This window comes from Mus musculus, chromosome 1 (assembly GCF_000001635.26).
Source record: "Mus musculus strain C57BL/6J chromosome 1, GRCm38.p6 C57BL/6J".
Classification (NCBI taxonomy): Eukaryota; Metazoa; Chordata; class Mammalia; order Rodentia; family Muridae; genus Mus; species Mus musculus.
The window spans coordinates 93,832,104-93,859,498 of NC_000067.6; the positions used below are offsets into that span (position 1 = coordinate 93,832,104).

Here is a 27,395-nt window from a genome sequence, read left to right on the forward strand (position 1 = left end):
AGTGGGCATATCACACAAGTTCCATTTGCATCCAGTCCTTGCCGTAGCAGTTCTTCCTGGACATGTATGGCCACACAGTGGCACCCGTGAAGGGGCTTCCTAGCTTTTCTTCAGTAGCGAGGCTGCTTAGCTGTGTAGAGGACTGCTGTCTGCAGTTGTCAGCAACACTCTCAACACCAAAAGCATGGGAACATTGTAACTCAGCAGCGCAGTGCTCCACAGGCTGAGACACTGCTGTGTCACAGACCTTTCTTGTCCTCTCTCCTCTTAACCATGCAAGAAGATTCTCCTCCACTTTTGCCCTTCTGATTTTTCTTGTTTTATATTGTAATTTCAAAGGACCAAGTGTTTTGATTCTGTCTAGAAGGAAGAGATGGCTCCGTGGAGAACATTCCTTCTGGGAGGTTCTTACCTACAAGGGAGTTCTCAGCAGTGAGTTCTCATACCCCTAGAGTTTCCAGTGGTTGTTGGTAACTCAGTCGCCCTTTGTAGGAATCCTGGTTTGCCAGGCAGGCTGTGTGCTGGAGGAGCTGAGCAGGTACGTGCAGGAGCGGGACTTCATCATGCCACTGGACTTGGGAGCAAAGGGCAGCTGCCACATCGGGGGAAATGTGGCAACAAATGCTGGTGGCCTGCGATTCCTGAGATATGGCTCCCTTCGAGGGACTGTCCTGGGCCTGGAAGTGGTGAGCCAGATTCCAAAGGGGTGCAAAGCCTGCCCCGGGGGTGTCCTAGCTTCAGTCTGAGGCTGCTGAACCTATTGTAATGGTTCTGGCTCTAAGAGCTTCAGGGACACGTGGAGTTCACAGAGGAGCCACCAGGGGGCACTTTTCTCAGGCAGTGATGCTCTCCTTGTACCTGACTTTCAGAAATTGGAAAATGAGGAAGGTTAGCTAAGGCCAACTTGGTGTGGAGTTACACCTGCCAGCTCACCTCCAGGACCCTTGAATCCCCTTCCCTGAGCCCCGTCTCTTACTGATGTGATAAAATGCTGGCAGAAGTAGCTAGAAGAAAGAAAGGTTTGCTTTGACTCACTCTGAGAGGATACAGTCCATCAAGGCTGGGACAGGATGCTGGCAGGAGAGGGAGGGAGCTGGTTACATTGTGTTAGGAGGCAGAAAGATATCAGTTCTGGCTTAGGCTATTTTAGTCAAGCTGGGGGCTGTTGATGCCTACTTTTAAGATAAGTTTTTCTACTTCAGTTAAATATTTCTGGGAACACCCATATAGACACCACAGGCCTAGTGCTTCCATGGTCCTCTCCCCAACCTCTTCCTCTCCCTCCCTTCTTCCCCCTAATTCTTTCCTCCCCTTTCCTTCCCCCCCCCCCCCACAATCTGTGTATTTGTGTGTGTGTGTGTGTGTGTGTGTGTGTGTATGTGCGTGTGTGTGTGTGTGTGTGTGTGTGAGATGCTGAGTGTCTTTATTTTTTTTTAAGGTATTTCTGGCAAATGGGCCCAGTCAACACTCAGCTTTTTAAAGATTTATTTATTTATTTTATGTATATGAGTACACCATTGCTCTCTTCAGACACACTGGAAGAGGGCATCAGATTCCATTATCCCATATGGATGGTTGTGAGCCACCATGTGGTTGCTGGGATTTTAACTCAAGACCTTTGGAAGAGCAGTCGGTGCTCTTAACTTTGAGCCATCTCTCCAGCCCCCCCCCCTTTAAAAATATTTATTTATTTATTATATGTAAGTACATTGTAGCTGTCTTCAGACACCCCAGAAGAGGGCATCCGATCTCATTACCAATGGTTGTGAGCCATCTGGTGGATACTGGGATTTGAACTCAGGACTTTTGGAAGAGCAGTCAGTGCTCTTAACCGCTGAGCCATCTCTCCAGCTTTTTTTTTTCAAAGATTTATTTATTATTTTACATAAGTACACTGTAGCTGACTTCAGATGCACCAGAAGAGGGTGTCAGATCTCATTACGGGTGAGCCCCCTTGTGGTTCCTGGAATTTGAACTCAGGACCTTTGGAAGAGCAGTCAGTGCTCTTTTTTGTTTGTTTGTTTGTTTTTTTTGGTTTTTCGAGACAGGGTTTCTCTGTATAGCCCTGGCTTTCCTGGAACTCACTTTGTAGACCAGGCTGGCCTCGAACTCAGAAACCCGCCTGCCTCTGCCTCCCGAGTGCTAGGATTAAAGGCGTGCGCCACCACACCCGGCTGCAGTCAGTGCTCTTAACCGCTGATCCAGCTCATAAGCTCTAGCCCTGGATTTCTATGTGGCTGCTAGAAATCAGGACTCAAGTTCTCTGTGCTGCTTTTTTTTTCCCCCACTGAACCATCTCCCTTGCTCCTGGTTTTCTACTGGTAAAGTTGACAGTGAAGACTCACTCACTTTGTCACATCTGCTGCTGGGTTTTAAGGGTAGAGCCTCTGTCCTATTTACTAGGTTACCAGGGCAAATGTAAAACTGTGCCTTATCCAGCAAGTCCCAATGTCTCAGTAGTTCTGTTTTCTGGTTGGTTATCTATTATTATTATTATTGTTGTTGTTGTTGTTGTTGTTGTTGTTCTGACTTGAAATCTTAGCCAACAAACCTCAGGTAGAATTCCAATACGGGAACCAACAGTCAGCAATGCCTTTATGACCGAGGGCCCTGAAGGCAGGCAGGGCTGTTCTCTGCTGTTGAATCCTCCCAGCTGTGCTCCCTCTGTCTCCTGCTGTGCTCCTTGTTCCCCTTTCTTGGGCTCCCAGCTCCTTAGGTATGTTCCCTGCCCCCAAGCTGCATGTTGGCTGCTCCCTGCTCTACAGGTGCCTTGCTTCTCCCAGATCTGTTCCCTGTCCCTTGCAGCTGTGCTTCTGGCTCGCCCAGTCTGTGCTCCTTGCTCTTCTTAGCTGTGCTCCTCACTCGCAAGTGTGCACTCAGCCTTGACTGGGTTTTCCACCCGCAGCCAGACAGTGAACTCCTTGGCTTTAGGTTTGGTCAGGGGAGCCTTGTTCTAGCTGGGGAGAAGTCATCCTAAGCCTGATTATCCCACTCCAGGTTCCATTCCTTCCCAGGCGTCACTGTGACTCAATAGGGGTGGCACGGGAGGGTGGGTGAGGCTTTATGGATGGCTACTTTGTGTGTGTGTGTGGGGGGGGGGGGGGGTATTTGGAGTTGGGTCAGCATTTCCAGAGAAGGGAAGGGTGGCTGGTGTAGGAAGGCCCATCTCTTTCCTCTTGCCAGGTACTCGCTGATGGGACCATCCTGAACTGCCTGACATCTCTGAGGAAGGACAACACAGGCTATGACCTGAAGCAGATGTTCATTGGGTCAGAGGGCACCCTAGGAGTCATCACTGCTGTGTCCATTGTGTGCCCACCCAGGCCTAAGGCTGTGAATGTGGCTTTCCTTGGTAGGTCCTTCAGTTTGCTTCTGAGCCAGCTATCGGAGAGGGGGCAGCTGCTCTGGACATGTCGGAGTGAGGGTGGAAGAAGACCCCATGGCTCCATGTCTCTCTGCTTCCTGTCGGAGGACATCTGGGTCCTGGCCCTCTAGGTGTCCAGAGTGTAGCCTGAACCAGAAATAACGATTGTTCCTGGTCAGAACACACTTCACTCTTACAAAATTGAGATTTTCTTCTCTGTCCCACCACACTTGGATTTAAAAAGTATGTTGTGTGTTCCTGAGAGAGGCAGAGGCATAGCAGTAATTTCTCTGGGGCAGTGGGCCTCTCTATCTCTCTGTATCTCTGTCTCTGTCTGTCTTTCCCTCTCCCCCTCTCGTCCCCTCTCTTTCTCTTTCTCTCTCTCTCTCCCTCTCCCTCTCTCTATCTCTCTCTGTCACTCTTTGTCTCTGTCCCCCCCATACATCCCTATCTCCCGTTCCACAGTTGGCCGTAGCCTCTCCGTACACAGGGCCCTCACAGCATTCTGCTTTCCCGTGAAGCCAGCTTCTGTCTATGGCCTGCCTGTGGCTCCTGTTTTTCTCTTACCTTCTTTTGCATTGCTATCTGCCTTTCTGTCCGAAGCTGACTCATTTCAGCTAAACTGAGTGAATTCTGGAGGGAGCTAGGCATGTGTGACTCACCAAATCCCAGACCCAGCAGAGCAGGCCGGAGGTCTGATGGTCTCTTCTCAGTTAATGATTCTTATTGTGCCCCTTTATTCTATTTATTGATTTATTTTAATTTGTGTGGATGTATAGGTACATATTTATATGCATGCTTGTGAAAGTCAGAGACCAACCTTGGGTATTGTCCCACCTTGTTTGACACAGGGCTCTTTATTGTTCTGGCAATCATTGATTGGACTGAGCTAGGTGGCCAGTGAGGCCCAGGAATCCACCTATCTTTCCTCAAGCAGGAATTCAGGATGTGCACACTGTGCCTAGCTTGGCTTTTCCTCTCCTCCCCTCCCCTCCCCTCCTCTCCCCTCCCCTCCCCTCCTCTTCTTCCCTTTTCTTTTTTCCTTTCTTTTCCTTTCTTTCCTTTCTTCTCCTCCTCCTCCCCTCCCCCTCCTCCTCCTCCTCCTCCTCCTGCTTCTTCTTTTGTTTGTATGTAGTTTTACCTGTATGTATGTCTATACACCATGTGTATGCAATGCCTGTGGAGCCTAGGAGTCAGATTTCCTGGGACTATGGTTACAGGTAGTTAGGAGCCACCATGTGGATGCTGGGACCAGAACCCAGGTGCTCTGGAAGAGCAGCCTATGCGCTAACCTCTGAGCCATCTCTCCAGCCTCCATGCTTGGCTCTTCAAGTGGGTGCTGAGGATCAGACCCAGGTCCTTGTGCTTGGAGCCAGCACGTTAAAAAGACATCCATTTCTCCAGCCCCATGGACTCTGTCCTAAGAGTCTCTGTTACAACATTGTTTCTTTAACTCTTCATCTGTCTGCATCAGACATTTCTCAGTCTCTCAATCCCTATAAATGCAGCCAGGAGCATTTCTCATAGCAGAGGACCTGGTTTCTCATAGTGTCGTGCCTGAGTGTTTTGAGCTACCTTGGGTTGTATATGGAGCCTTGTTTTGAATTATTTGTTTGGTTCCTAGAGCCTTGTTTTGAATTATTTGTTTGGTTCCTAGAATCCTAGGGTAAGGGCGTTTTTGTTGTTGTTGTTGTTTTGTTTTGTTTTTTGTTTTTTTCTTCTTGGAGGGGTTTGTGTTGCTATTGCTAGGTAGTCCTGGATCTTATTAATTAATTAATTTATTTATTTATTTATTTGGTTTTTCGAGACAGGGTTTCTCTGTGTAGCCCTGGCTGTCCTGGAACTCACTCTGTAGACCAGGCTGGCCTCGAACTCAGAAATCCGCCTACCTCTGCCTCCTGAGTGCTGGGATTAAAGGCGTGCGCCACCATGCCCGGCTTAGTCCTGGATCTTCTAAAGTCCAGGAACATCTCCTACCACAGGGTTTCTGGATCACCTGCCCATGGACACATTCCCTCGATTTCTTTCTGCGTCCTTACTTGAGGGGGCAGCTACCCTGGGGCTGTGCTGTGTCTCCCAAGCCCTATAGCACTGCAGGGATCTCAGGTGTCCATAGATGAGTGTTTGATGAATTTCTGAGAACAAGTTAGACCTTACTGCAGACGGGAGAGAGGAATGACCCATCTCTGACAGCTCTTGTTCTGCACTCCACCCCCACTTCCCTTTGACATTCTGAGTGCCCCATGAAAGCTCTTAGGCATAGTTTCAGATCTAGAGACCTTGAAATGTACTTGTGGACTGATCTGTAGAGTGTTGCCTGGAGCACCAAGCCAGTCACAGTCACTCCACTTGTCCGTGTGAGTTGGGTTGGTGTTGCTGTTGAGAAGGGGAGGCCTGACTAGGTGGTGGGGGAGGCCCTGGGTTCTGATGTCCTTCATCCTGAGCTGTCTGATGCCCTGTGTCCCATCACAGGCTGCCCTGGGTTTGCTGAGGTTCTGCAGACCTTCCGCACCTGCAGGGGGATGCTGGGTGAGATCCTGTCTGCCTTTGAGTTCATGGATACTGAATGCATGCAGTTGGTTGGACAGCACCTCCAGCTGACCAACCCAGTACAAGGTATTACCCCTGTCCTGTTTGGCTACATTGCCTTGCTGCTTCAACACTGTGGGATATGCTGGCTGACTCAGAGGTGGGGGCAGTGGAATGTCTTAGGAAGATGGGTGGGAAAGGAGCACTGTGTGGCCATGGGTCATTGTGTATAGGAAAGCCGTGCTGTCTTTAACACTTGCATTCAGTCTGTAGTAGGATGAACTTGTATGATTGTTCTGGAAGAAGTCTTAATGTTGTGTTAAGGAATGAGACAGTGCCCCTCGGTGAGTTAGTAATACACTTTTAATTTTTAGAATGTTTAAACATTCAGTTCTTGTGATAGAAATTGCTGTCTTTAGCATGTAGTATTCATGTCTGAGCTGATCATCCACACAGTGTCCTTTCCCCGGGATTCTGTAGTCTGTAAGAAGAGACAAGCCATCTCTTAGAGCCCACAGCTATCTTGCTGTGCCAGCCCTTCTGAATCAGGCTGTTGGGATGTATGGAACTGGAACCAGGCATGGGGCTAAGTGAGCAGGGTGGGGTTTCCTGCAGAGGGTCACCTTTGTCTATTTCTCTGTCAGCAGAAAACTTATATTTAACCCATGTGAAATTTAGCGAGCCTGAATGCTTCCTGTTCTGTAGGTCACGTCATGCACCCGGGAAGAGCTGTCTTAGTTGCATGACCGGGAGGAAAGTGGTTCTAACTGTGGATGCTGGCAGTCGAGACTGTGGCTCACAGTGCCTCTCCTGCTTCCTTTCAGAGAGTCCATTCTATGTCCTGGTTGAGACCTCAGGCTCCAGTGCAGGACATGATGCTGAGAAGCTGACGAACGTCCTGGAGCAGGTGCTGAACTCTGGCCTGGTGACAGATGGCACTATGGCCACCGACCAGAGGAAAGTCCAGGTACTGTAACCTTCCTTTTCCCTGCCTTCCCTCCTGTTCACATTGCCGGGGCCTAGCCTGTCCTGCAGAGATGGGGTAGATGGCCAAGACACCTCGGGTTCCATGGCATGGATAGAAACATCTTTTTTTCTTAAAAAATATTTATTTATTTTAAAGGATATTTTTATTAAGGATTTATTTATTTTTTTTTTCTTTCCATTTTTTATTAGGTATTTAGCTCATTTACATTTCCAATGCTATACCAAAAGTCCCCCATACCCACCCACCCCCACTCCCCTACCCGCCCACTCCCCCTTTTTGGCCCTGGCGTTCCCCTGTTCTGGGGCATATAAAGTTTGTGTGTCCAATGGGCCTCTCTTTCCAGTGATGGCCGACTAGGCCATCTTTTGATACATATGCAGCTAGAGTCAAGAGCTCCGGGGTACTGGTTAGTTCATAATGTTGATCCACCTATAGGGTTGCAGATCCCTTTAGCTCCTTGGGTACTTTCTCTAGCTCCTCCATTGGGAGCCCTGTGATCCATCCATTAGCTGACTGTGGGCATCCACTTCTGTGTTTGCTAGGCCCCCGCATAGTCTCACAAGAGACAGCTACATCTGGGTCCTTTCGATAAAATCTTGCTAGTGTATGCAATGGTGTCAGCGTTTGGATGCTGATTATGGGGTGGATCCCTGGATAAGGCAGTCTCTACATGGTCCACCCTTTAATCTCAGCTCCAAACTTTGTCTCTGTAACTCCTTCCAAGGGTGTTTTGTTCCCACTTCTAAGGAGGGGCATAGTGTCCACACTTCAGTCTTCATTTTTCTTGAGTTTCATGTGTTTAGGAAATTGTATCTTATATCTTGGGTATCCTAGGTTTTGGGCTAATATCCACTTATCAGTGAGTACATATTGTGTGAGTTCCTTTGTGAATGTGTTACCTCACTCAGGATGATGCCCTCCAGGTCCATCCATTTGGCTAGGAATTTCATAAATTCATTCTTTTTAATAGCTGAGTAGTACTCCATTGTGTAGATGTACCACATTTTCTGTATCCATTCCTCTGTTGAGGGGCATCTGGGTTCTTTCCAGCTTCTGGCTATTATAAATAATGCTGCTATGAACATAGTGGAGCATGTGTCCTTCTTACCAGTTGGGGCATCTTCTGGATATATGCCCAGGAGAGGTATTGCTGGATCCTCCGGTAGTACTATGTCCAATTTTCTGAGGAACCGCCAGACGGATTTCCAGAGTGGTTGTACAAGCCTGCAATCCCACCAACAATGGAGGAGTGTTCCTCTTTCTCCACATCCTCGCCAGCATCTGCTGTCACCTGAATTTTTGATCTTAGACATTCTGACTGGTGTGAGGTGGAATCTTAGGGTTGTTTTGATTTGCATTTCCCTGATGATTAAGGATGTTGAACATTTTTTCAGGTGCTTCTCTGCCATTCGGTATTCCTCAGGTGAGAATTCTTTGTTCAGTTCTGAGCCCCATTTTTTAATGGGGTTGTTTGATTTTCTGAAGTCCACCTTCTTGAGTTCTTTATATATGTTGGATATTAGTCCCCTATCTGATTTAGGATAGGTAAAGATCCTTTCCCAATCTGTTGGTGGTCTCTTTGTCTTATTGACGGTGTCTTTTGCCTTGCAGAAACTTTGGAGTTTCATTAGGTCCCATTTGTCAATTCTCGATCTTACAGCACAAGCCATTGCTGTTCTGTTCAGGAATTTTTCCCCTGTGCCCATATCTTCAAGGCTTTTCCCCACTTTCTCCTCTATAAGTTTCAGTGTCTCTGGTTTTATGTGAAGTTCTTTGATCCATTTAGATTTGACCTTAGTACAAGGAGATGAGTATGGATCGATTCGCATTCTTCTACATGATAACAACCAGTTGTGCCAGCACCATTTGTTGAAAATGCTGTCTTTCTTCCACTGGATGGTTTTAGCTCCCTTGTCGAAGATCAAGTGACCATAGGTGTGTGGGTTCATTTCTGGGTCTTCAATTCTATTCCATTGGTCTACTTGTCTGTCTCTATACCAGTACCATGCAGTTTTTACCACAATTGCTCTGTAGTAAAGCTTTAGGTCCGGCATGGTGATTCCACCAGAGGTTCTTTTATCCTTGAGAAGAGTTTTTGCTATCCTAGGTTTTTTGTTATTCCAGATGAATTTGCAAATTGCTCCTTCTAATTCATTGAAGAATTGAGTTGGAATTTTGATGGGGATTGCATTGAATCTGTAGATTGCTTTTGGCAAGATAGCCATTTTTACAATATTGATCCTGCCAATCCATGAGCATGGGAGATCTTTCCATCTTCTGAGATCTTCTTTAATTTCTTTCTTCAGAGACTTGAAGTTTTTATCATACAGATCTTTCACTTCCTTAGTTAGAGTCACGCCGAGATATTTTATATTATTTGTGACTATTGAGAAGGGTGTTGTTTCCCTAATTTCTTTCTCAGCCTGTTTATTCTTTGTGTAGAGAAAGGCCATTGACTTGTTTGAGTTAATTTTATATCCAGCTACTTCACCGAAGCTGTTTATCAGGTTTAGGAGTTCTCTGGTGGAATTTTTAGGGTCACTTATATATACTATCATATCATCTGCAAAAAGTGATATTTTGACTTCCTCCTTTCCAATTTGTATCCCCTTGATCTCCTTTTGTTGTCGAATTGCTCTGGCTAATACTTCAAGTACTATGTTGAAAAGGTAGGGAGAAAGTGGGCAGCCTTGTCTAGTCCCTGATTTTAGTGGGATTGCTTCCAGCTTCTCTCCATTTACTTTGATGTTGGCTACTGGTTTGCTGTAGATTGCTTTTATCATGTTTAGGTATGGGCCTTGAATTCCTGATCTTTCCAGAACTTTTATCATGAATGGGTGTTGGATCTTGTCAAATGCTTTTTCTGCATCCAACGAGATGATCATGTGGTTTTTGTCTTTGAGTTTGTTTATATAGTGGATTACATTGATGGATTTTCGTATATTAAACCATCCCTGCATTCCTGGAATAAAACCTACTTGGTCAGGATGGATGATTGCTTTAATGTGATCTTGGATTCGGTTAGCGAGAATTTTATTGAGGATTTTTGCATCGATATTCATAAGAGAAATTGGTCTGAAGTTCTCTATCTTTGTTGGATCTTTCTGTGGTTTAGGTATCAGAGTAATAGTGGCTTCATAAAATGAGTTGGGTAGAGTACTTTCTACTTCTATCTTGTGAAAAAGTTTGTGCAGAACTGGAATTAGATCTTCTTTGAAAGTCTGATAGAACTCTGCACTAAACCCGTCTGGTCCTGGGCTTTTTTTGGCTGGGAGACTATTTATAACTGCTTCTATTTCTTTAGGGGATATGGGACTGTTTAGAAGGTCAACTTGATCCTGATTCAACTTTGGTACCTGGTATCTGTCCAGAAATTTGTCCATTTCGTCCAGGTTTTCCAGTTTTGTTGAGTATAGCCTTTTGTAGAAGGATCTGATGGTGTTTTGGATTTCTTCAGGATCTGTTGTTATGTCTCCCTTTTCAGTTCTGATTTTGTTAATTAGGATTTTGTCTCTGTGCCCTCTAGTGAGTCTAGCTAAGGGTTTATCTATCTTGTTGATTTTCTCAAAGAACCAACTCCTCGTTTGGTTAATTCTTTGAATAGTTCTTCTTGTTTCCCCTTGGTTGATTTCACCCCTGAGTTTGATTATTTCCTGCCGTCTACTCCTCTTGGGTGAATTTGCTTCCTTTTTTTTCTAGAGCTTTTAGATGTGTTGTCAAGCTGCTAGTATGTGCTCTCTCCCATTTCTTTATGGAGGCACTCAGAGCTATGAGTTTCCCTCTTAGAAATGCTTTCATTGTGTCCCAAAGGTTTGGGTACGTTGTGGCTTCATTTTCATTAAACTCTAAAAAGTCTTTAATTTCTTTCTTTATTCCTTCCTTGACCAAGGTATCATTGAGAAGAGTGTTGTTCAGTTTCCACGTGAGTGTTGGCTTTCTGTTATTTTTTTTGTTATTGAAGATCAGCCTTAGTGCATGGTGATCTGATAGGATACATGGGACAATTTCAATATTTTTGAATCTGTTGAGGCCTGTTTTGTGACCTATTATGTGGTCAATTTTGGAGAAGGTACCATGAGGTGCTGAGAAGAAGGTATATCCTTTTGTTTTAGGATAAAATGTTCTGTAGATATCTGTCAGATCCATTTGTTTCATCACTTCTGTTAGTTTCAGTGTGTCCCTGTTTAGTTTCTGTTTCCATGATCTGTCCATTGGTGAAAGTGGTGTGTTGAAGTCTCCCACTATTATTGTGTGAGGTGCAATGTGTGCTTTGAGCTTTACTAAAGTTTCTTTAATGAATGTGGCTGCCCTTGTATTTGGCGCATAGATATTCAGAATTGAGAGTTCCTCTTGGAGGATTTTACCTTTGATGAGAACAAAGTGCCCCTCCTTGTCTTTTTTGATGACTTTGGGTTGGAAGTCAATCTTATCAGATATTAGGATGGCTACTCCAGCTTGTTTCTTCATACCATTTGCTTGGAAAATTGTTTTCCAGCCTTTTATTTTGAGGTAGTGTCTATCTTTTTCTCTGAGATGTGTCTCCTGTAAACAGCAAAATGTTGGGTCTTGTTTGTGTAGCCAGTTTGTTAGTCTATGTCTTTTTATTGGGGAGTTGAGACCATTGATGTTAAGAGATATTAAGGAAAAGTAATTGTTGCTTCCTGTTATTTTTGTTGTTAAGGTTGGCATTCTGTTCTTGTGGCTGTCTTCTTTTAGGTTTGTTGAGGGATTACCTTCTTGTTTTTTCTAGGGCATTGTTCCCGTTCTTGTATTGGTTTTTTTCTGTTATTACCCTTTGAAGGGCTGGATTCGTGGAGAGATAATGTGAGAATTTGGTTTTGTCGTGGAATACTTTGGTTTCTCCATCTATGGTAATTGAGAGTTTGGCTGGGTATAGTAGCCTGGGCTGGAATTTGTGTTCTTTTAGTGTCTGTATAACATCTGTCCAGGCTCTTCTGGCTTTCATAGTCTCTGGTGAAAAATCTGGTGTAATTCTGATAGGCTTGCCTTTGTATGTTACTTGACCTTTTTCCCTTACTGCTTTTAGTATTCTATATTTAGTGCATTTGTTGTTCTGATTATTATGTGTCGGGAGGAATTTCTTTTCTGGTCCAGTCTATTTGGAGTTCTGTAGGCTTCTTGTATGTTCATAGGTATCTCTTTCTTTATATTTGGGAAGTTTTCTTCAATAATTTTGTTGAAGATGTTTGCTGGTCCTTTGAGTTGAAAATCTTCATTCTCATCCACTCCTATTATCCGTAGGTTTGGTCTTCTCATTGTGTCCTGGATTTCCTGGATATTTTGAGTTAGGATCTTTTTGCATTTTCCATTTTCTTTGATTGTTGTGCCGATGTTCTCTATGGAATCTTCTGCACCTGAGATTCTCTCTTCCATCTCTTGTATTCTGTTGCTGATGCTCAAATCTATGGTTCCAGATTTCTTTCCTAGGGTTTCTATCTCCAGTGTTGCCTCACTTTGAGTTTTCTTTATTGTTTCTACTTCCCTTTTTAGGTCTAGTATGGTTTTGTTCATTTCCATCACCTGTTTGTATGTTTTTTCCTCTTTTTCTGTAAGGACTTCTACCTGTTTGATTGTGTTTTCCTGTTTTTCTTTAAGGACTTGTAACTCTTTAGCAGTGTTCTCCTGTATTTCTTTAAGTGATTTATTAAAGTCCTTCTTGATGTCCTCTACCATCATCATGAGATATGCTTTTAAATCTAGGTCTAGGTTTTCGGGTGTGTTGGGGTGCCCTGGACTGGGCGAAGTGGGAGTACTGGGTTCTGATGATGGTGAGTGGTCTTGGTTCCTGTTAGTAGGATTCCTACGTTTACCTTTCGCCATCTGGTAATCTCTGGAGTTAGTAGTTATAGTTGACTCTGTTTAGAGATTGTTCTTCTGGTGATTCTGTTACCGTCTCTCAGCAGACCTGGGAGACAGATTCTCTCCTCTGAGTTTCAGTGCTCAGAGCACTCTCTGCTGGCAAGCTCTCTTACAGGGAAGGTGCGCAGATATCTTGTTTTTGGACCTCCTCCTGGTCGAAGAAGAAGGCCCAAAACAGGGCCTCTCTCAGAAGCTGTGTTGCTTTGGCAGTTCCCAGAAGCTGTCAGCTTCTGTGGTGCAGACTCTCACCTGTGCAGACTAAAATCCTAAGTTCCAGGGAGTCCTGGAACCAAGATGGTGACCACTGCTCCTGAGGCCGAGGCCGTCTCCCGAGCCAGGCGGACACCTGTCCTCTGGTCCGGATGGTGGCCGGTTATCTGCGGCCCGCCCAGGCTGCTGCCTCAGCGGCTCTGTGCTTCCGCCCGTCCCAGAAGCTGTCCGGTTCTCTGGTGCACCCTCTAACCTGTTCAGACTAATTTCCTAGGTCCCGCGGAGTCCCGGAACCCAGATGGCGACCACTGCTGCTGAGGCTGAGGTCGCCTCCCAAGCCAGGCGGACACCTGTCCTCTGGTCCGGATGGTGGCCGGTTATCTGCGGCCCGCCCAGGCTGCTGCCTCAGCGGCTCTGTGCTTCTGCCCGTCCCAGAAGCTGTCCGGTTCTCTGGCGCACCCTCTAACCTGTTCAGACTAATTTCCTAAATTCTGCTGAGTCCCGGAACCAAGATGGCGACCGCTGCTGCTGAGGCTGAGGTCGCCTCCCCAAGGATTTATTTAATTTATAAAAGTACACTGTAGCAATCTTCAGATACACCGGAAGAGGGCATCAGATCCCATTACAGATGATTGTGAGCCACCATGTTGTTGTTGGGAATTGAACACAGGACCTCTAGACGAGCAGTCAGTGCTCTTAACCACTGAGCCATCTCTCCAGCCCCCATTAGAGGAACTTCTTTGGAGTGAAAAATGTATTCTTGGTATCTAGATCGTTTTCACTAACACTAAAGAATTACCCCCACACATCTCCCCTCTCCTGGGCTCCATGGCTGACCATGTGCTCTCTATAATAAGTTGGCCACAGCTCTCCACAGACTTGTCCAAAGGAGAAGTTCAGGAGAAGACGGTGTCTGAGGGACAGCCCTGACTGTGTTGCAGGGAAGCTGTCTGGGTTCCTGGGGGACATAGGAACAGGAGGCATTTCTGTTTGGGAGCTGTTCTTCACCTAATCTGGGAGTTTTATTTCCTGGTGTCTGGCCCTGGTCCTGCTGTCTGCAGTAGGATGAGCTGCCAGCAGAGGGCAGAGAGGCTGCAGGGAGCTGCCAGGGTTGATCCTTGGAGAGAAAAGGAAGGAGACTGTGGAGTGTGAAAAACATTGAATCATTGAGCTGTGTCCTATGTAGTCAACCTGTTATATATTCTATCCAGTTTATTAAATCATTTTCCTTATCGTTAAGGTTGGTTGGCCTTTGGGGTTTGTTGTTCTTGTTTTTCTGGTTGGTTGGTTCTTTTTTTTGTTGTTTTCTTTTTTTTTTCTTGTCTTTCTTTCTTTCTTTTTCTTTTTCTTTTTCTTTTTCTTTTCTTTTCTTTTTTTTTTTTTTTTTTTGAGACAAGGTTTCTCTGTGTAGCCCTAGCTGTCCTGGAAGTCACTATGTAGACCAGGCTGACTCAAACTTGGAGATCCACCTGCCTCTGTGAGTGCTGGGATTAAAAATGTACCCCTCCCATCTCCCAAACCCTCAGCCTGGCCAGATTTTTTTCTGAGATATGTTTGTGTATAGTCACAGCTGGCATTGAACTTACTGCATAGTTCAGGGTGTCCGTGAACTTCTGATCTCCATCCTCCACTCCATGCATGCTTAGATGTGCTTGCATGCCTGGCTCATGTGGTCCTGGGGATCCTAAGGCTTTATGGTGCTGGCTGAGAACTGTACGAGCTGAGCTCCAAAGCAGCCCTAGAGTCCGTGCCCACTGAAGTGGTACCTGTTACTAACTGCAGCCCTTACTTCATAGCGAAGGTGTTCAGGGGAGTGGGGTAGCCCTTGTGGCCTGTTGATCCCATGAGGAAGCCTTTATGCCACAGACTGAGTTTGGAGCTTGCAGTGATGAAGATGGTCCTCTCCACCTGCTTTTGTCCTCAGCTTCCTTCTTTCATCGTGATCTGACAGTTTTATGCTTGGTGGTGACTCCGCAGCTACTCCTGATGGCAAAGGCGCTCAGTCTGAGTCTTCCAGGTCCTTGTCATGCCTCTGATGGCTCCCTCTGGGGTTTCCTGGAAATGATCTGGGGGAGGCTGGAGTGTCCCAGCATCCCACTGTACACTTGGCTGGTGCTGGGCTTGGATTTGGGTTAAGAAACTCACTTTTTTGGAGCTGAAGCTCAATGAGATCACAGGGCCTGCTCCTTGAACACCTTTGTCTGGTGCAAGGCTGGTTCTGATGTTTCTGCTGACTTCTCATGTTAAATGGAGTCCTGGGAATTTTGGGTAGTCCTTGCCCCAGAAAGGTTCTCTTCTGCTTTCATGCCACATGTATATATGTGTGCACACACGCACGTGCGCGCACGCACGCACGCACGCACACACACACACACACACACACACACACACACAGAGTTAATATAGACTCTACCTGTGAGAGAAAATATGATCCTTTTTACTTGTTGTTTTGAGACAGGGTTTTCTGTGCAGCCCTGGATGTCCTGGAACTCCCTCTGTAAACCAAGCCTCCCTTGCACTGAGAGAGATCTGCCTGTCTCTGCCTCTCCAGTGTTGGAATTAAAGGGGTGCATTACCACCAGCCACTACCATGTTGCAGTAGTCTTTCTTTTCTTTTCTCTTTCCTTTCCTTTCTTTTCTTTTCTTTTCTTTTCTTTTCTTTTCTTTTCTTTTCTTTTCTTTTCTTTTCTTTTCTTTGAGACAGGGTTTCTCTGTATAGCCCTATCTGTCCTGGAACTCACTTTGTAGACCAGGCTGGACTCGAACTCAGAAATGCACCTGCCTCTGCCTCCCAAGTGCTGAGATTAAAGGTGTGCGCCCCCCCCCCCCCACTAGTCTATCTTTTCAAAGTCTGTCCTAGCATTATCACAGAGCTGGTCCTTCCGGGAGCCCAGTTGACCTTTATACTTCCAGACCCCCTGCCCACCTCTGTCTCTTCCAGAGACCTGGATGAAAGCAGCACTATTTCAGTGACCCCAGCACAAGTGCCCTGTTGTGGTGTGCTCTGACTATGTCTTCATGATCTTAGATGCTATGGGCCTTGCGGGAGAGGATCACAGAGGCACTCAGCCGAGATGGCTATGTGTTCAAGTATGACTTATCTCTCCCTGTGGAGCGGCTCTACGACCTTGTGATCGACCTACGCACCCGCCTTGGCCCCCGTGCCAAGCACGTGGTGGGATATGGACACCTGGGTGAGCCAGCACATTACCCTGCCCCTGTGGGTGGCACAGCTCCACTGTGGTGAACTGAACTAATTTAAACACATTAAAGACAGCATCGGAGTCATTCAAATATATTGCTGTCACATGAAAGAGAGAAAGCTTAACTTGCCCTTGAATTAATTCAACCAAGAACAAGCTAAAGTTTGAATTCCTATGTCTGCCATGTGTCTGCCCATGCCTGCCTGATAACTTTGATTTTGCTGTTTAGCTATTCGTCCCTAACAAAGAAATTTATATTTACTGAACAGGCCAGGAGAGGTCACATGAGGAAGGAATGAGGGATAATTTATAGAAATCTTTAACAGAATTTTGTGGAAACTAATGAGTATGTTGTGGGAAGAAGGCAGAGGAAGGATAGCCCATGTCTGGCCAGAGTTTCTCCTGTGCTCTGAGCAGGCAGATGGGGGAGGGCTGTCAGACACTTTCCACTCGGCCCAGGTTTGCATCTAAGCCACTGACCCCACTCGATGGGGGTGTGGGGTGGGTGATGGACAAGGGGCAGTCCCCGACTGAGGGCCCTGGGGGGACACCCTGTAGTCCCGGGGTTATGGGATAGAGGGCTGAGGGAGAGACTTTCCCATGTAGGTGAGAATAAGTACAGTGGGCCTTGATGAATAGAGACATTCTGTGATTTTAGAGCTGTATTGTAGAAAGGCAGGGGGAAAGGGAAAAGATGGAGAATGAGAGAGAGAGAGAGAGACAGAGAGAGAAGAGGAGAGAGAGAATGAGGAGAGTGAGAGGAGAGAATAAGAATGAGAGGAGAGGAGAGAGTGAGGAGACAAGAGTAAGAGGAGAGAGTGAGGTGAGTAAGAGAGCGAGGTGAGGCCAAGCAGCCCTTCTTATGGTAGGCTGTTATCTTTACTGTTGCTAGGTAACTGGGGAGGAGTTTAGCCTGAAGCTCAGAAGCTTGGGATGTTGTCTACATGACTACTAGCCACACACTTCTCCTGTGGTGGCTTTGGGGGGGGGGGGCAGTAACTTAAACAGGAGCCAGAGTTCCCGGAGATATGAGGGAACTCCTTTCACCCCATGTAGGTGGATTATCACCACTGGGTCCCGGGGTTCAGACTCAACTCAAATGAAGACCAGACTGTCTGTGTATAGCCCAGTGCCCCACAGAATTTCACAAGTGATTGGATTATTTACCCCAGCTTAACCCTACTGGCCCCAAACCACTCAGTTCGTAAGCAAACAGAACTGTAAATATACACTATCAAGTTTTATTGATTCCAACATTTATGGCAGATATTTGTTATTCAAGGTCATTTTTCTTTTCTTTTTTTTTTTCTTTTTTTTTTTTCTCGAGACAGGGTTTCTTTGTATAACCCTGGCTGTCCTGGAACTCACTTTGTAGACCAGGCTAGCCTCCAACTCAGAAATCTGCCTGCCTCATCCTCGAGATTGCTGGGATTAAAGGCACGTGCCACCAAGCCCTGCGCTCAAGGTTGTTTTTCAACCTGTTTGCTATTTTTAGCAAATGATTACCATCACATACACAGAGATAAGTATTGCCCTCTGGGTCAGGGGCATGGAAGAGTAACAACTTTATACCCATGCATTAGCTTAGGTTGTAAAAGCTGATTACTCATGGAAAGTCAAGGTTAGTTGTTTTCTTCAAGATGGGTTGAATAAACAGGCTTGAGTACTTTAGCAGCATATCAGGTCAGTTATGTCGTCTTATATGAACTTGGCTGTGAGGTCCAGCAAAAGTGCCATTTTCTTAGACTCCAAGAGATATTTTCTTAAAACCCTGTCTCTATAGTGACCTCCGTATCTGAGCTTGTCATTTGAGTTCTGTGGCTGAGACAGTATCATTGGACTCTAGTCCAGGCTGGTCTGGAATCCACGCTGTAGACCAGACTGGTTTCAAACTCACAGAGATCCTCCTGCCTCTGCCTCCTGAGTGCTGGGATTAAAGACGTGCACTGCTGCACTCTGTCATTTCAAGTATTGTTTGAAAAGCCTTTTGCTGTGCAGGAACGGTTCTCACCAGCCTGTGTCTTTAGACTTTAGGGTTCCCAGAGGGAGTTCCCAGTCATTTTGGGGAGGACTAAAAAGTGGCTCACGTGCCCAGATTCCTGTAAGATGGGGCCCAGCAGCTGCCATTCATAGCCTTGGAGGGTTGAAGGGATGGGCCAAGGGTGGTGGCTTAGAACCAGGATGCATGGGGTGCAGATACCTGACTGGGGGTTGGGGCAGTGATGTCTGAGGAGGACTCTTTGGGCAGATCTGAGGCCTGCTCAGCCTAACTGTTCCCTTGTTCCCCAGGGGATGGCAACCTTCACCTGAACGTGACAGCAGAGGCCTTTAGCCGGGAGTTGCTCGGTGCCTTGGAACCTTATGTGTATGCCTGGACAGCGGAGCAGCGGGGCAGTGTCAGTGCGGAGCACGGCCTGGGCTTCAAGAAGAAGGATGTACTTGGCTATAGCAAGCCACCTGTGGCCGTGACGCTTATGCAACAGCTCAAGGCCATGCTGGACCCCGAAGGCATCCTGAACCCCTATAAGACTCTACCTGCCCAGGCCTAAATGGAGCTTTTCAGCTTGTGCAAGATGCTAGGACCTAGGCGAAGGAAGGTTTGGTGGGCCTGGAGGCCTCCCAGCTGATGTCATCCACAATAGACCAGGTTACTGACTCTCACTGTTAGCCAGGAGCCAGCTCTGAGCACCCTCTGGACAAGGTTGCCTCTCTGTGGGGGCGAACAGATCAGATAGAGCTGCCAGGCCCTTCTTTTGTGTCCTGTGGACAGAATAAGTGGGTGGGCAATTGCCCTACTCCCAAACAGGCCAGATCTCACCAGCTCTAGGGTGGGTGGCCTGTGGAGACCTGCTTTGTTGCATCTCTATAGCGTGTAATTTTAAAAGATCCCTATTTGCCTGGTGACTCGCGAGGCTGCCACCAGTCTCTCACTCTCACTCAGCTTCGCTAATGGCCAGTTGGCCATTTTCCCCTGGAGCTGTGATTGCTCCCCCATCCCCTCATGCCTAGCTTTGTCAAACTGTCGCCAACAACTGCCCCAATGGATAGAAAACACCAGTTTTATTATCTTAAAACTAGATAGATAACTCAATGGCTGGGTGAAGAATTTCTTGCCCTAATCTTATCAACTAGCTCCCTCAATCTTGCCTTGCCTTCTGCCCACAGCAGAAGCTATAAACTCTACGAGCCCCAAGACCTACATGTCTACAGCATCCTACTCACTCCAAAGCCTGGTCCAAATTCTGCTTTCTTCTTTCTTTCTTCTGCCTGGGACCTACAACTTCAATCTTTTTCCCTTCATTCAACAATTAGCTTCTGCCTCCTTTATTGACACAATCAAGAACCAATTAGAGAACCAATACCTCTCCCTCCACATCTTTGGGAAGAGAACCATGTGATTTCTTGGATGGATCTTACTGGACAGTTTGCCCTGTGGCATGTATTCTCTGAGGGCTGCAGCAGAGTTGTCTAGCCCCAGATTAGTTACCACAGTGACAGAGAATGCCAGAACTCATTCCCAAGGGCCTGAGTGGGGTTTGCTGTCATATCAAGCAGGCCTTGGATTGGTAACTGTGGTCCACCTGGCTAGGCCATTCCCTCAGGTTTTGTTTGTTTTGAGACAGGTTCTCTCTACGTAATTCTGACTGTTCTGGAACTTATGATGTAGACCAGATAGACCTTTAACTCACAGAGCTCCTCCATGCCTCTGCCTTTACTTCTGCCCCCTGAGCAATGGGATTAAAGGCAAGTGCCACTACACCCAGCTTACCTTGTTCTTAAAGACCTGTCTGGTTCTAAGAAGATGTGGAGGGCTATGATTGCCTGCAGAGCCTGACCTTTCTGGGTATGGGACAGTTCCCTAATTGAATGAATAGAAGCGACTTTCAGTCATGTGGTCTACACACTATTCTCTATCACTTGGCTTGTCTCATGACCTGGCAGTCTGGAAGGCTGAATACACCTACCGTATTTTTTTTCCCTGCTATCAGTTTCTGGAAAAAATTTGAACTACAACCTGCTGCTGCTAGAAAATGATTCACATAAAGTTAATTGTAAAGTTGTGGCTCATTACATCTCTCCACACATTTAGTGTGCTCTGAATTCCCAATGCGTCTTCACACATGGATTAGAAAGTTAGTGTTAGGAATGTGAGCAAGCAAAGAGTGAGAGGCTGTAGCTCCTGCCTGTAGTGTGCTACAGATAGGTTACAGCGAATGTGGGGATCCCAACACAGGTACGTGTGGAGCCCATCCTGTCAGGACCAGCCTTCCTCTTGCTCCTCTGAGCATTGTTCTGTGAAGCTCACAGGGTATGTGGTAAGCGAAGAGGCTGCCATTTGCTCTTTATGAGCTATGTGAAGCCCCCTTTGGTTCATCCATCCCAGGGGAAGGGTCTCTTCTTAGGTCGCCTCTAGCTTCTCTTTTGTGTTTTGAAGAGAGTGCATTTTGAAGTTAGAGCCTGTGAAATAGAGCATGGTTGGTGTAGCAGCGTGTAGCTGTAAAACAAACCACCTAACGTTGTTACCACTGACCAGTGGAGTAGTGAGTCCCACCCATGCAGAAAACCTAGTTAGAAACAGATGGGAAAATGGACTTGCTGACTGACCAATGAGATTCTTCCAGGCTCCTCAGGCCTCTGACACAGCCATCTCCTTAATGCCTGTAGTCTCTCACACCTCAACACAGAAGAGTAAGCCTACAGTCAGAAGATGTCTCTCCCTGTGGGAGAGAGCTGGGTGTGGTGATGCTGGTTTGTAATCTAGCATTTGGGAGGCAGAGAAGGCAGATCTCTGATATAGAGAGTTCCAAGCCAGTCAGGGCTCCATAGTGAGATCCTGTCTTAAAAAGCTAGAACAGGTGACCACGAGGACTCTCTACTCCCATCCCACACAGATGGGAAGTCTCCAGTGCGCAAGCTGGGAGAGGGTATTGTGTTTGGATTAGAAGTTTAGGATTCCACTGCCAGATATCTAAACCATTGCAATATGAGACATTGTTACCTAACCAGGACGGTGGGAGGAGTATACCGAGGATCAGCAGCTTCTCTGTGATGTGAGCAAGCATGGCCTGGAGTCTCAGCCCTAGGGAGGTGGCTTGGGCATGTGCAGACCCTGCCCAGGACGACAAGGGGCTATGTGGTCTTCTATAGCAGCATGCTTCACAGAAAGAGGACAGCTGTCATACGAGATGATTAGAGACAGTGCTTTGTATGGTTGCAGACATGGACACCTTACTGGTCCAGGTTATGTTCTCCCGGTCCATCACACTACCCACTGGTAACCACTGTGAACCAGCTCCTGCCCCTGGATATAGGTGATGTAGAAGACACTGCTGGGTACCTTGGTTGCAACTGCCCATTGCTGCCCATCTAGAATCTCAAAGCCTGGATGGGTAGGTGACCCATCGGCATTAGAAGAGGACCCCTTGCCCCAGAGGGTCTATGGGAGCAGGGGGCAAGCTCAGTTGGAGTGGAGCTGCTGTTTTGAGGTCACTGACCTGTGCTCTGGTGTGCTCCTTCATGGTAGAATATCCAAGCTCTGAACCTGGTGTCATTTTTTTCCTTAATAAATGTACGAATAGCCTAAGGTAACTATTTTTTCCTCAGCATGGCCCTTATCACTGGTTAGGGCCGGGTCTGCCCCTGAAAAGTGCTTGACATTTCCTGTCCCAGGTCTGAGGACAGACTGGGACATGTCCTGCATAGACTCACAGCTGGGTAATGGGATAGTCATGGCCATTATTATTACTCAGAAATCTGCCTGCCTCTGCCTCCCAAGTGCTGAGATTAAGCCCATGATGTTCTTATCTACAGGACTGCAGTAGTCTTTCTGTGTTGGCCATCATCCAGCTGTTATTTAGACAGGTGTGCCTTGGGACAGTTGCCCTGGGAAGTTGGACTCCTATTTATCTATAGAATGGGTGGCTGTTGGGCCCTGCCTTAGTGTTCAGGCAGTGTAGTTGTGAGAGCTACATTTTTGGTTATGTGGCCCGTGGGTCTTTGGGACAGTGGGAGTGAGCACAGTGTGAGTCTTTAGGATACATTCCAGGTGACTCATGGGATGTGTACCATGCATTTAACTTGGATGGGAATATTTGCCTCCAACTCTGGAAAAAGGAAAACCCATTAGCATCCAGATAGGTCCTCCTGTTGGTTCTCATTGAACCCTGAGCTAAAAGGGGTGCATAAGAGGGATCCCCTGGACTGGAGCCCTCCCTACTGCAGGTCACTCCAGCCTGGCCCCTGGCTGCCCTTGCCTTCTGCTTAACAGGTAGTCTCCTGGTCCTCAACCCCTGGCCTGGGTTCTGAAACCCAGAAATCAAGAATTGATCCTTTGTTCTCTGGTCACATCTGCCTGGCCTCAATGCTGGCTGGTCAGGCAGCACAAACTAGAAAAGCAAACTAGTGTTTGATCAGCCTTGGTAGCACACTTTTCCTGCTAGCTGTGTTCTGGCTGAGGGGGGCCACTTTCTTTTTTCTTTCCTTCCATCCTTTCTGTCTGTCTGTCTGTCTGTCTCTCTCTTTCTCTCTTTTTTTTGGGGGGGGGGGGTTTTGAGACAGGGTTTCTCTGTATAGCCCTGGCTGTCCTGGAACTCACTTTGTAGACCAGGCTGGCCTCGATTTCAGAAATCCGACTGCCTCTGCCTCCTGAGTGCTGGGATTAAAGCCATGCGCCACCATGCCCAGCTGATCTTTCTTTCTTTCTTATTATATATTTTCTTCATTTACATTTCAAATGCTATCCTGAAAGTCCCCTATACCCTCCTCCACCCACCCTGATTCCAAACCCACCCACTCCTGCTTCTTGGCCCTGGCATTCTCCTGTACTGGGGCATATGATCTTCACAAGACCAAGGGACTCTCCTCCCATTGATGGCCAACTGGGCCATCTTCTGCTACATATGCAACTAGAGACACAGCTCTGGGGGGGGGGGGTACTGGTTAGTTCATATTGTTGTTCCTCCTATAGGGTTGTAGACCCCTTTAGCTCCTTGGGTACTTTCTCTGGCTCCTTCATTAGGGGCCCTGTTTTCCATGCAATAGATGACTGTGAGCATCCACTTCTGTATTTGCCAGGCACTGGCATAGCCTCACAAGAGAGAGCTATGTCAGGGTCCTGTCATCAAAATCTTTCTGGCATATGCAATGGTGTCTGGGTTTCGTGGTTGTATATGGAATGGATCCCCAGGGTGGGGCAGTCTCTGGATGGTCCTTCCTTCTATCTCAGCTCCAAACTTAGTCTCTTTAACTCCTTCCATGGTATTTTGTTCCCCATTCTAAGAAGAAACGAAGTATCCACACTTTGGTCTTCCTTCTTGAGTTTCATGTGTTTTGCAAATTGTATCTTGGGTATTCTAAGTTTCTGGGCTAATATCTGCTTGTCACTGAGTGCATATCATGGGAGGCTCCACTTTCTACATCATATTGGCAGGGCTGGTCTGAGAGAAGGCATAACCCTAGGTAGATGGAACTGTCCTTATGCAATGCATGGGACAGCAAGACCAGTTGGGGATTGCTGTGTCTTCTGGGCAGGATCATGCTCCACTAGAGAGGAGTGTTTGGTGCTGTAAGCTGCCATATGGTTGCTGGGAATTGAACTTTGAGTCTTTGAAACCTTAGGGAGGGGCTAGAACCCACAATCTCTTTGTCTCAGGCAGCCTCTAGGTAGAGCCCCTTGGTCATGGCAGACTGCCCCTTCTGTTTGGCTGGCCACTCCTTCCAGATCCTCATTCTGGAGGAGCCTGTGGCTAGGGGCCACTGCTCAGCGCCATATCACACTGTCCTGTCTGTTCCCAGTGTCACGAAAGTAGATGGTGTCTTCTTCCTGTTCAGACCCTGTAAACCACGGAGAATCCAGTGAACTGGAACCATAGCCTGGAAGAGGGTGCGAGTTTGGGGACCTGACTATATGTGTCCTGGGCAATCTGCTGCCTTCTGGGCCACTGCCATTGTGGAGCAGCTAAAGTATCATCAGATGTTTTTTTTTGGGGGGGGGGGCACAGAAGATCCACTCTGACCCTGTGTGTCTCTGAACATGTGGAGCCTGGGCAGGAGGATCTGTGAGAGTCTCTCATGAAGAGAAGCAACCCTTCTCATGTTCTGAGTGGAATGTGGGGGAGGTGAGCCACAGGGTGGAGAACAGCCTGGTACTTCTTATCCATCAGATCACCTGCTGTTAGCCTGGAGAGCTACTTGGCAGACCCCTTGCACTTCCTCTAAGTTCTGAGATGGCCTTAGGGAATCATGCCCAGCACCTGACCCCAGTGAAGAAAGTTGTTGAAAGGACTGAGGTGAGGCCTTCCCACTACCTTCTTCTCTTTTAAGTCAGGAACCACAGAACTTTTAATGTTTAATAATTAGGAGACAGTTTACCAGGATGTGAGGACTCTAAAACTCACGTGAAAAACTGGGAGGGGAAGGGGAACACTTTGTAAACCTAACGATATCAGCTGTGGTGAGAGCACATGCTTTATAAAACCTAAGTACTTTCAAGTCCCTGTTCCAGAATCACTGTTGACGGGCAGGGGAGGCTCACGCCTTCAATCCCAGCGCTTGGGAGGGAGTGGCAGGTGGATAGTCAGGGCTGTCAGAGAAGCGCACTGTTGGGAAAAAAAATAACAAAAAACCAAATGTAGTGGCTATTCCTGGTTGTCAACTTGACAATATTTGGAATGAACTGCAATCCGGAATTGGAAGGCTCACCAGTGACCCTTATCTGGAGGCTTGGAGATCCTTATCTGGATCTTGGTTTGAAGATCTTGAGCCATAGTGGCTATGGATTCCAGAAGATTGAATCTCCGAGTTTAAGGAACACACCTTTAATCTGGGCTACACCTTCTGCTGGAGACAATATAAGGACATTGGAAGAAGGGAGTCTAGCTCTTGCTCTTGCTCCTTCGCCTGCTTGCTGCGTGAGACTGAGTAACTGCTAGATCCTTGGACTTCCATTCACAGCTGCGACTGAATCATTGTTGGGAATTGGGCTGCCAACTGTAAGTCATCAATAAATTCCTTTACTATCTAGAGACTATTCATAAGTTCTGTGACTCTAGAGAACCCTGACTAATACACCAAACAAACGAAAAACAAACAACAACAACAAAAACCCAAATAAATCCTGTGTCCACATAGTAATTAGATGAATGAAGCAGTTTGGCTTTCTCCCGGCTTGGGGAAATGGCATTCTGGATTTCAGTGTAAGTTATTGGCAGCTCTCATCCCTTCTGTGTGGCAGCTGTCTTCTTTATGACTTCAAGTTCCACCCCAGTGTGAGTCTGAAGTTAGTGTTGTTTGTAATCCACAGTGTCAATGTGATTACTCATTTGGTAGCCATTCTAGTTGAAAAATGGTTGGAAATCTGCCACACCAACTTCAATAGGATCTGTGTGACAAGTTCCCCAGACTGAGGCGATCGACCTCAAAAGGGGGAGGCCTCCTGGAACCGGCTGTGGAACTCTTCGCCGGAGAAAAATTATTGAGCTGTAGTTCTCATGGCTATCCATCTGTTTTGTTTCTCTTATTCCTTTTCTTATTTACATGTTCCTGGTAGCCTGGTCCAAGATCTTAAGCGAGAATAATGGGTAAGAAACTATCCCTTGACATAGGGTCACAAACATGACCCTATCCCAGGGGAAATCAATGTTTTACTTTTTAAATCATTTTCAAAACTGTTGTGATAAATAAAAACTTTCCCAACAATGAAATTTCATATAGCTACACATGTGTCATCAGCAGTTGGTTCTGGTATATGGTAAAGAAAGCCTTAATTAGAAAGTTTTAAAATGGTTAAAATTTATGCATTGAAGATTTATAAAAAATCAGGCATTAGATGTTAAATAATAATTAAACATATGGGGTTGGAGAGTTAGCACGGCGGTTAAGAGCAATGACCATAGAGATTTATTAACCTGCTCTTGGAAATATGCCACTAGCCTTGGATGTCTGCCCTACTGAATACATCCTTTTCGAATTGTTATAATTTGATGATTTATACTAATAATGATATTACCTGTTCTGCTTGTGATTCACTGAATACATAGTTTCAGAGTTGTAATATTTGGATGATTTTTGTGCTTTACTCTGCCAAATGATTTTTGTTGGTATTTGTGATTGTTTTGCTGGATACAGTTTTTAAGAGTTGTAATGTTTGTTTGTTTGTTTTTAATGTATAAAATCCCCTGCTTGAGAGCTACAGAATAAACTCAGATTCGAACTGTCTCTGTGTTTGTTTCTGTCACAGCCAAACCCTTACCCACCTCACCTAACTTTGAGGACCCTTATTCCAGGGACCCCCATACCCGACTGGGGTGCTCTGTGACAAAACTCGTCTTGTACCTGCTGTAAGTGTGTCTCCACCACCAAGGTAATTTTCTATATGGACTTAGGATCCATCTTGGCCAACTCAATTGCTGCCCTGATTAGTGGTGACATCTCTGTTTACCTATTTTGTCTTAGTCAGTGTTCTATTGCTATGAAATAATGCCAAAGCCATAGCAACTGGTTTTTTTTCTAAAAGATTTATTTATTATTATATATACATACACTGTTGCTGTCTTCAGACACACCAGAAGAGGGTGTCAGATCTCATCATGGGTGGTTGGGAGCCACCATGTGGTTGCTGGGATTTGGACCTTCAGAAGAGCAGTCAGTGCTCTTACCTGCTGAGCCATCTTACCAGCCCCACAGCAATTCTTATAAAGGAAAATATTAACAAGGTCTGGCTTACAGATTCAGAGGCTTAGTCTGTTATCCTCATAAGAGAGAAGCATGAGCCAGGTGTGGTGGCGCACGCCTTTAATCCTAGCACTTGGGAGGCAGAGGCAGGCGGATTTCTGAGTTCGAGGCCAGCCTGGTCTACAGAGTGAGTTCCAGGACAGCCAGGGCTACACAGAGAAACCCTGTCTCGAAAAACCTAAAAAAAACAAAAAACAAAACAACAACAAAGAGAGAAGCATGGCGGCATGCAGGCAGACATGGTGCTGGAGAGGGAGCTGAGAGTTCTACATCTGCATCAGCAGGCAGCAGGAAGAGAGAGTACCCCTAGATTGGCATGAGCATTTGAAACCTCAAAGCCTATCCCCAGTGACATTCTTTAGCTACCAAGGCCACATGCCCTAATGGCTATCAAGTAGCTCTGTTCCCTAGTGACCAAGCATTCAAATATATGATTGTACGGGGGCCATTCCTATTCAAACCACCACACCTATACTGAAGTTTTTCAGTC

At 46.4% G+C, this 27,395-nt stretch overlaps 1 protein-coding gene across 9 annotated transcripts in view; it reads left to right on the top strand.

The window, feature by feature from the left end:
* Positions 1 to 21,754, top strand: part of D2hgdh (D-2-hydroxyglutarate dehydrogenase) — a 30,663-nt gene extending 8,909 nt beyond the window's left edge. For 3 of the 9 annotated variants that reach the window (XM_006529973.4, XM_030243859.1, XM_030243863.1), the window contains exons 5-9: positions 3,184 to 3,352; positions 5,837 to 5,980; positions 6,718 to 6,860; positions 16,000 to 16,165; positions 18,464 to 21,754. In XM_006529973.4, the coding sequence (XP_006530036.1) occupies positions 3,184 to 3,352; positions 5,837 to 5,980; positions 6,718 to 6,860; positions 16,000 to 16,165; positions 18,464 to 18,723 (882 nt within the window). In that variant the 3' untranslated portion in view covers positions 18,724 to 21,754. Of the gene's footprint in view, positions 1 to 492; positions 687 to 3,183; positions 3,353 to 5,836; positions 5,981 to 6,717; positions 6,861 to 15,999; positions 16,166 to 18,463 lie in introns of all 9 variants that reach the window. The other 6 variants (XM_017313036.2, XM_006529971.4, NM_001310767.1 and 3 more) reach the window with 3 other exon arrangements.
* The last annotated feature ends 5,641 nt before the right edge of the window (positions 21,755 to 27,395 follow it).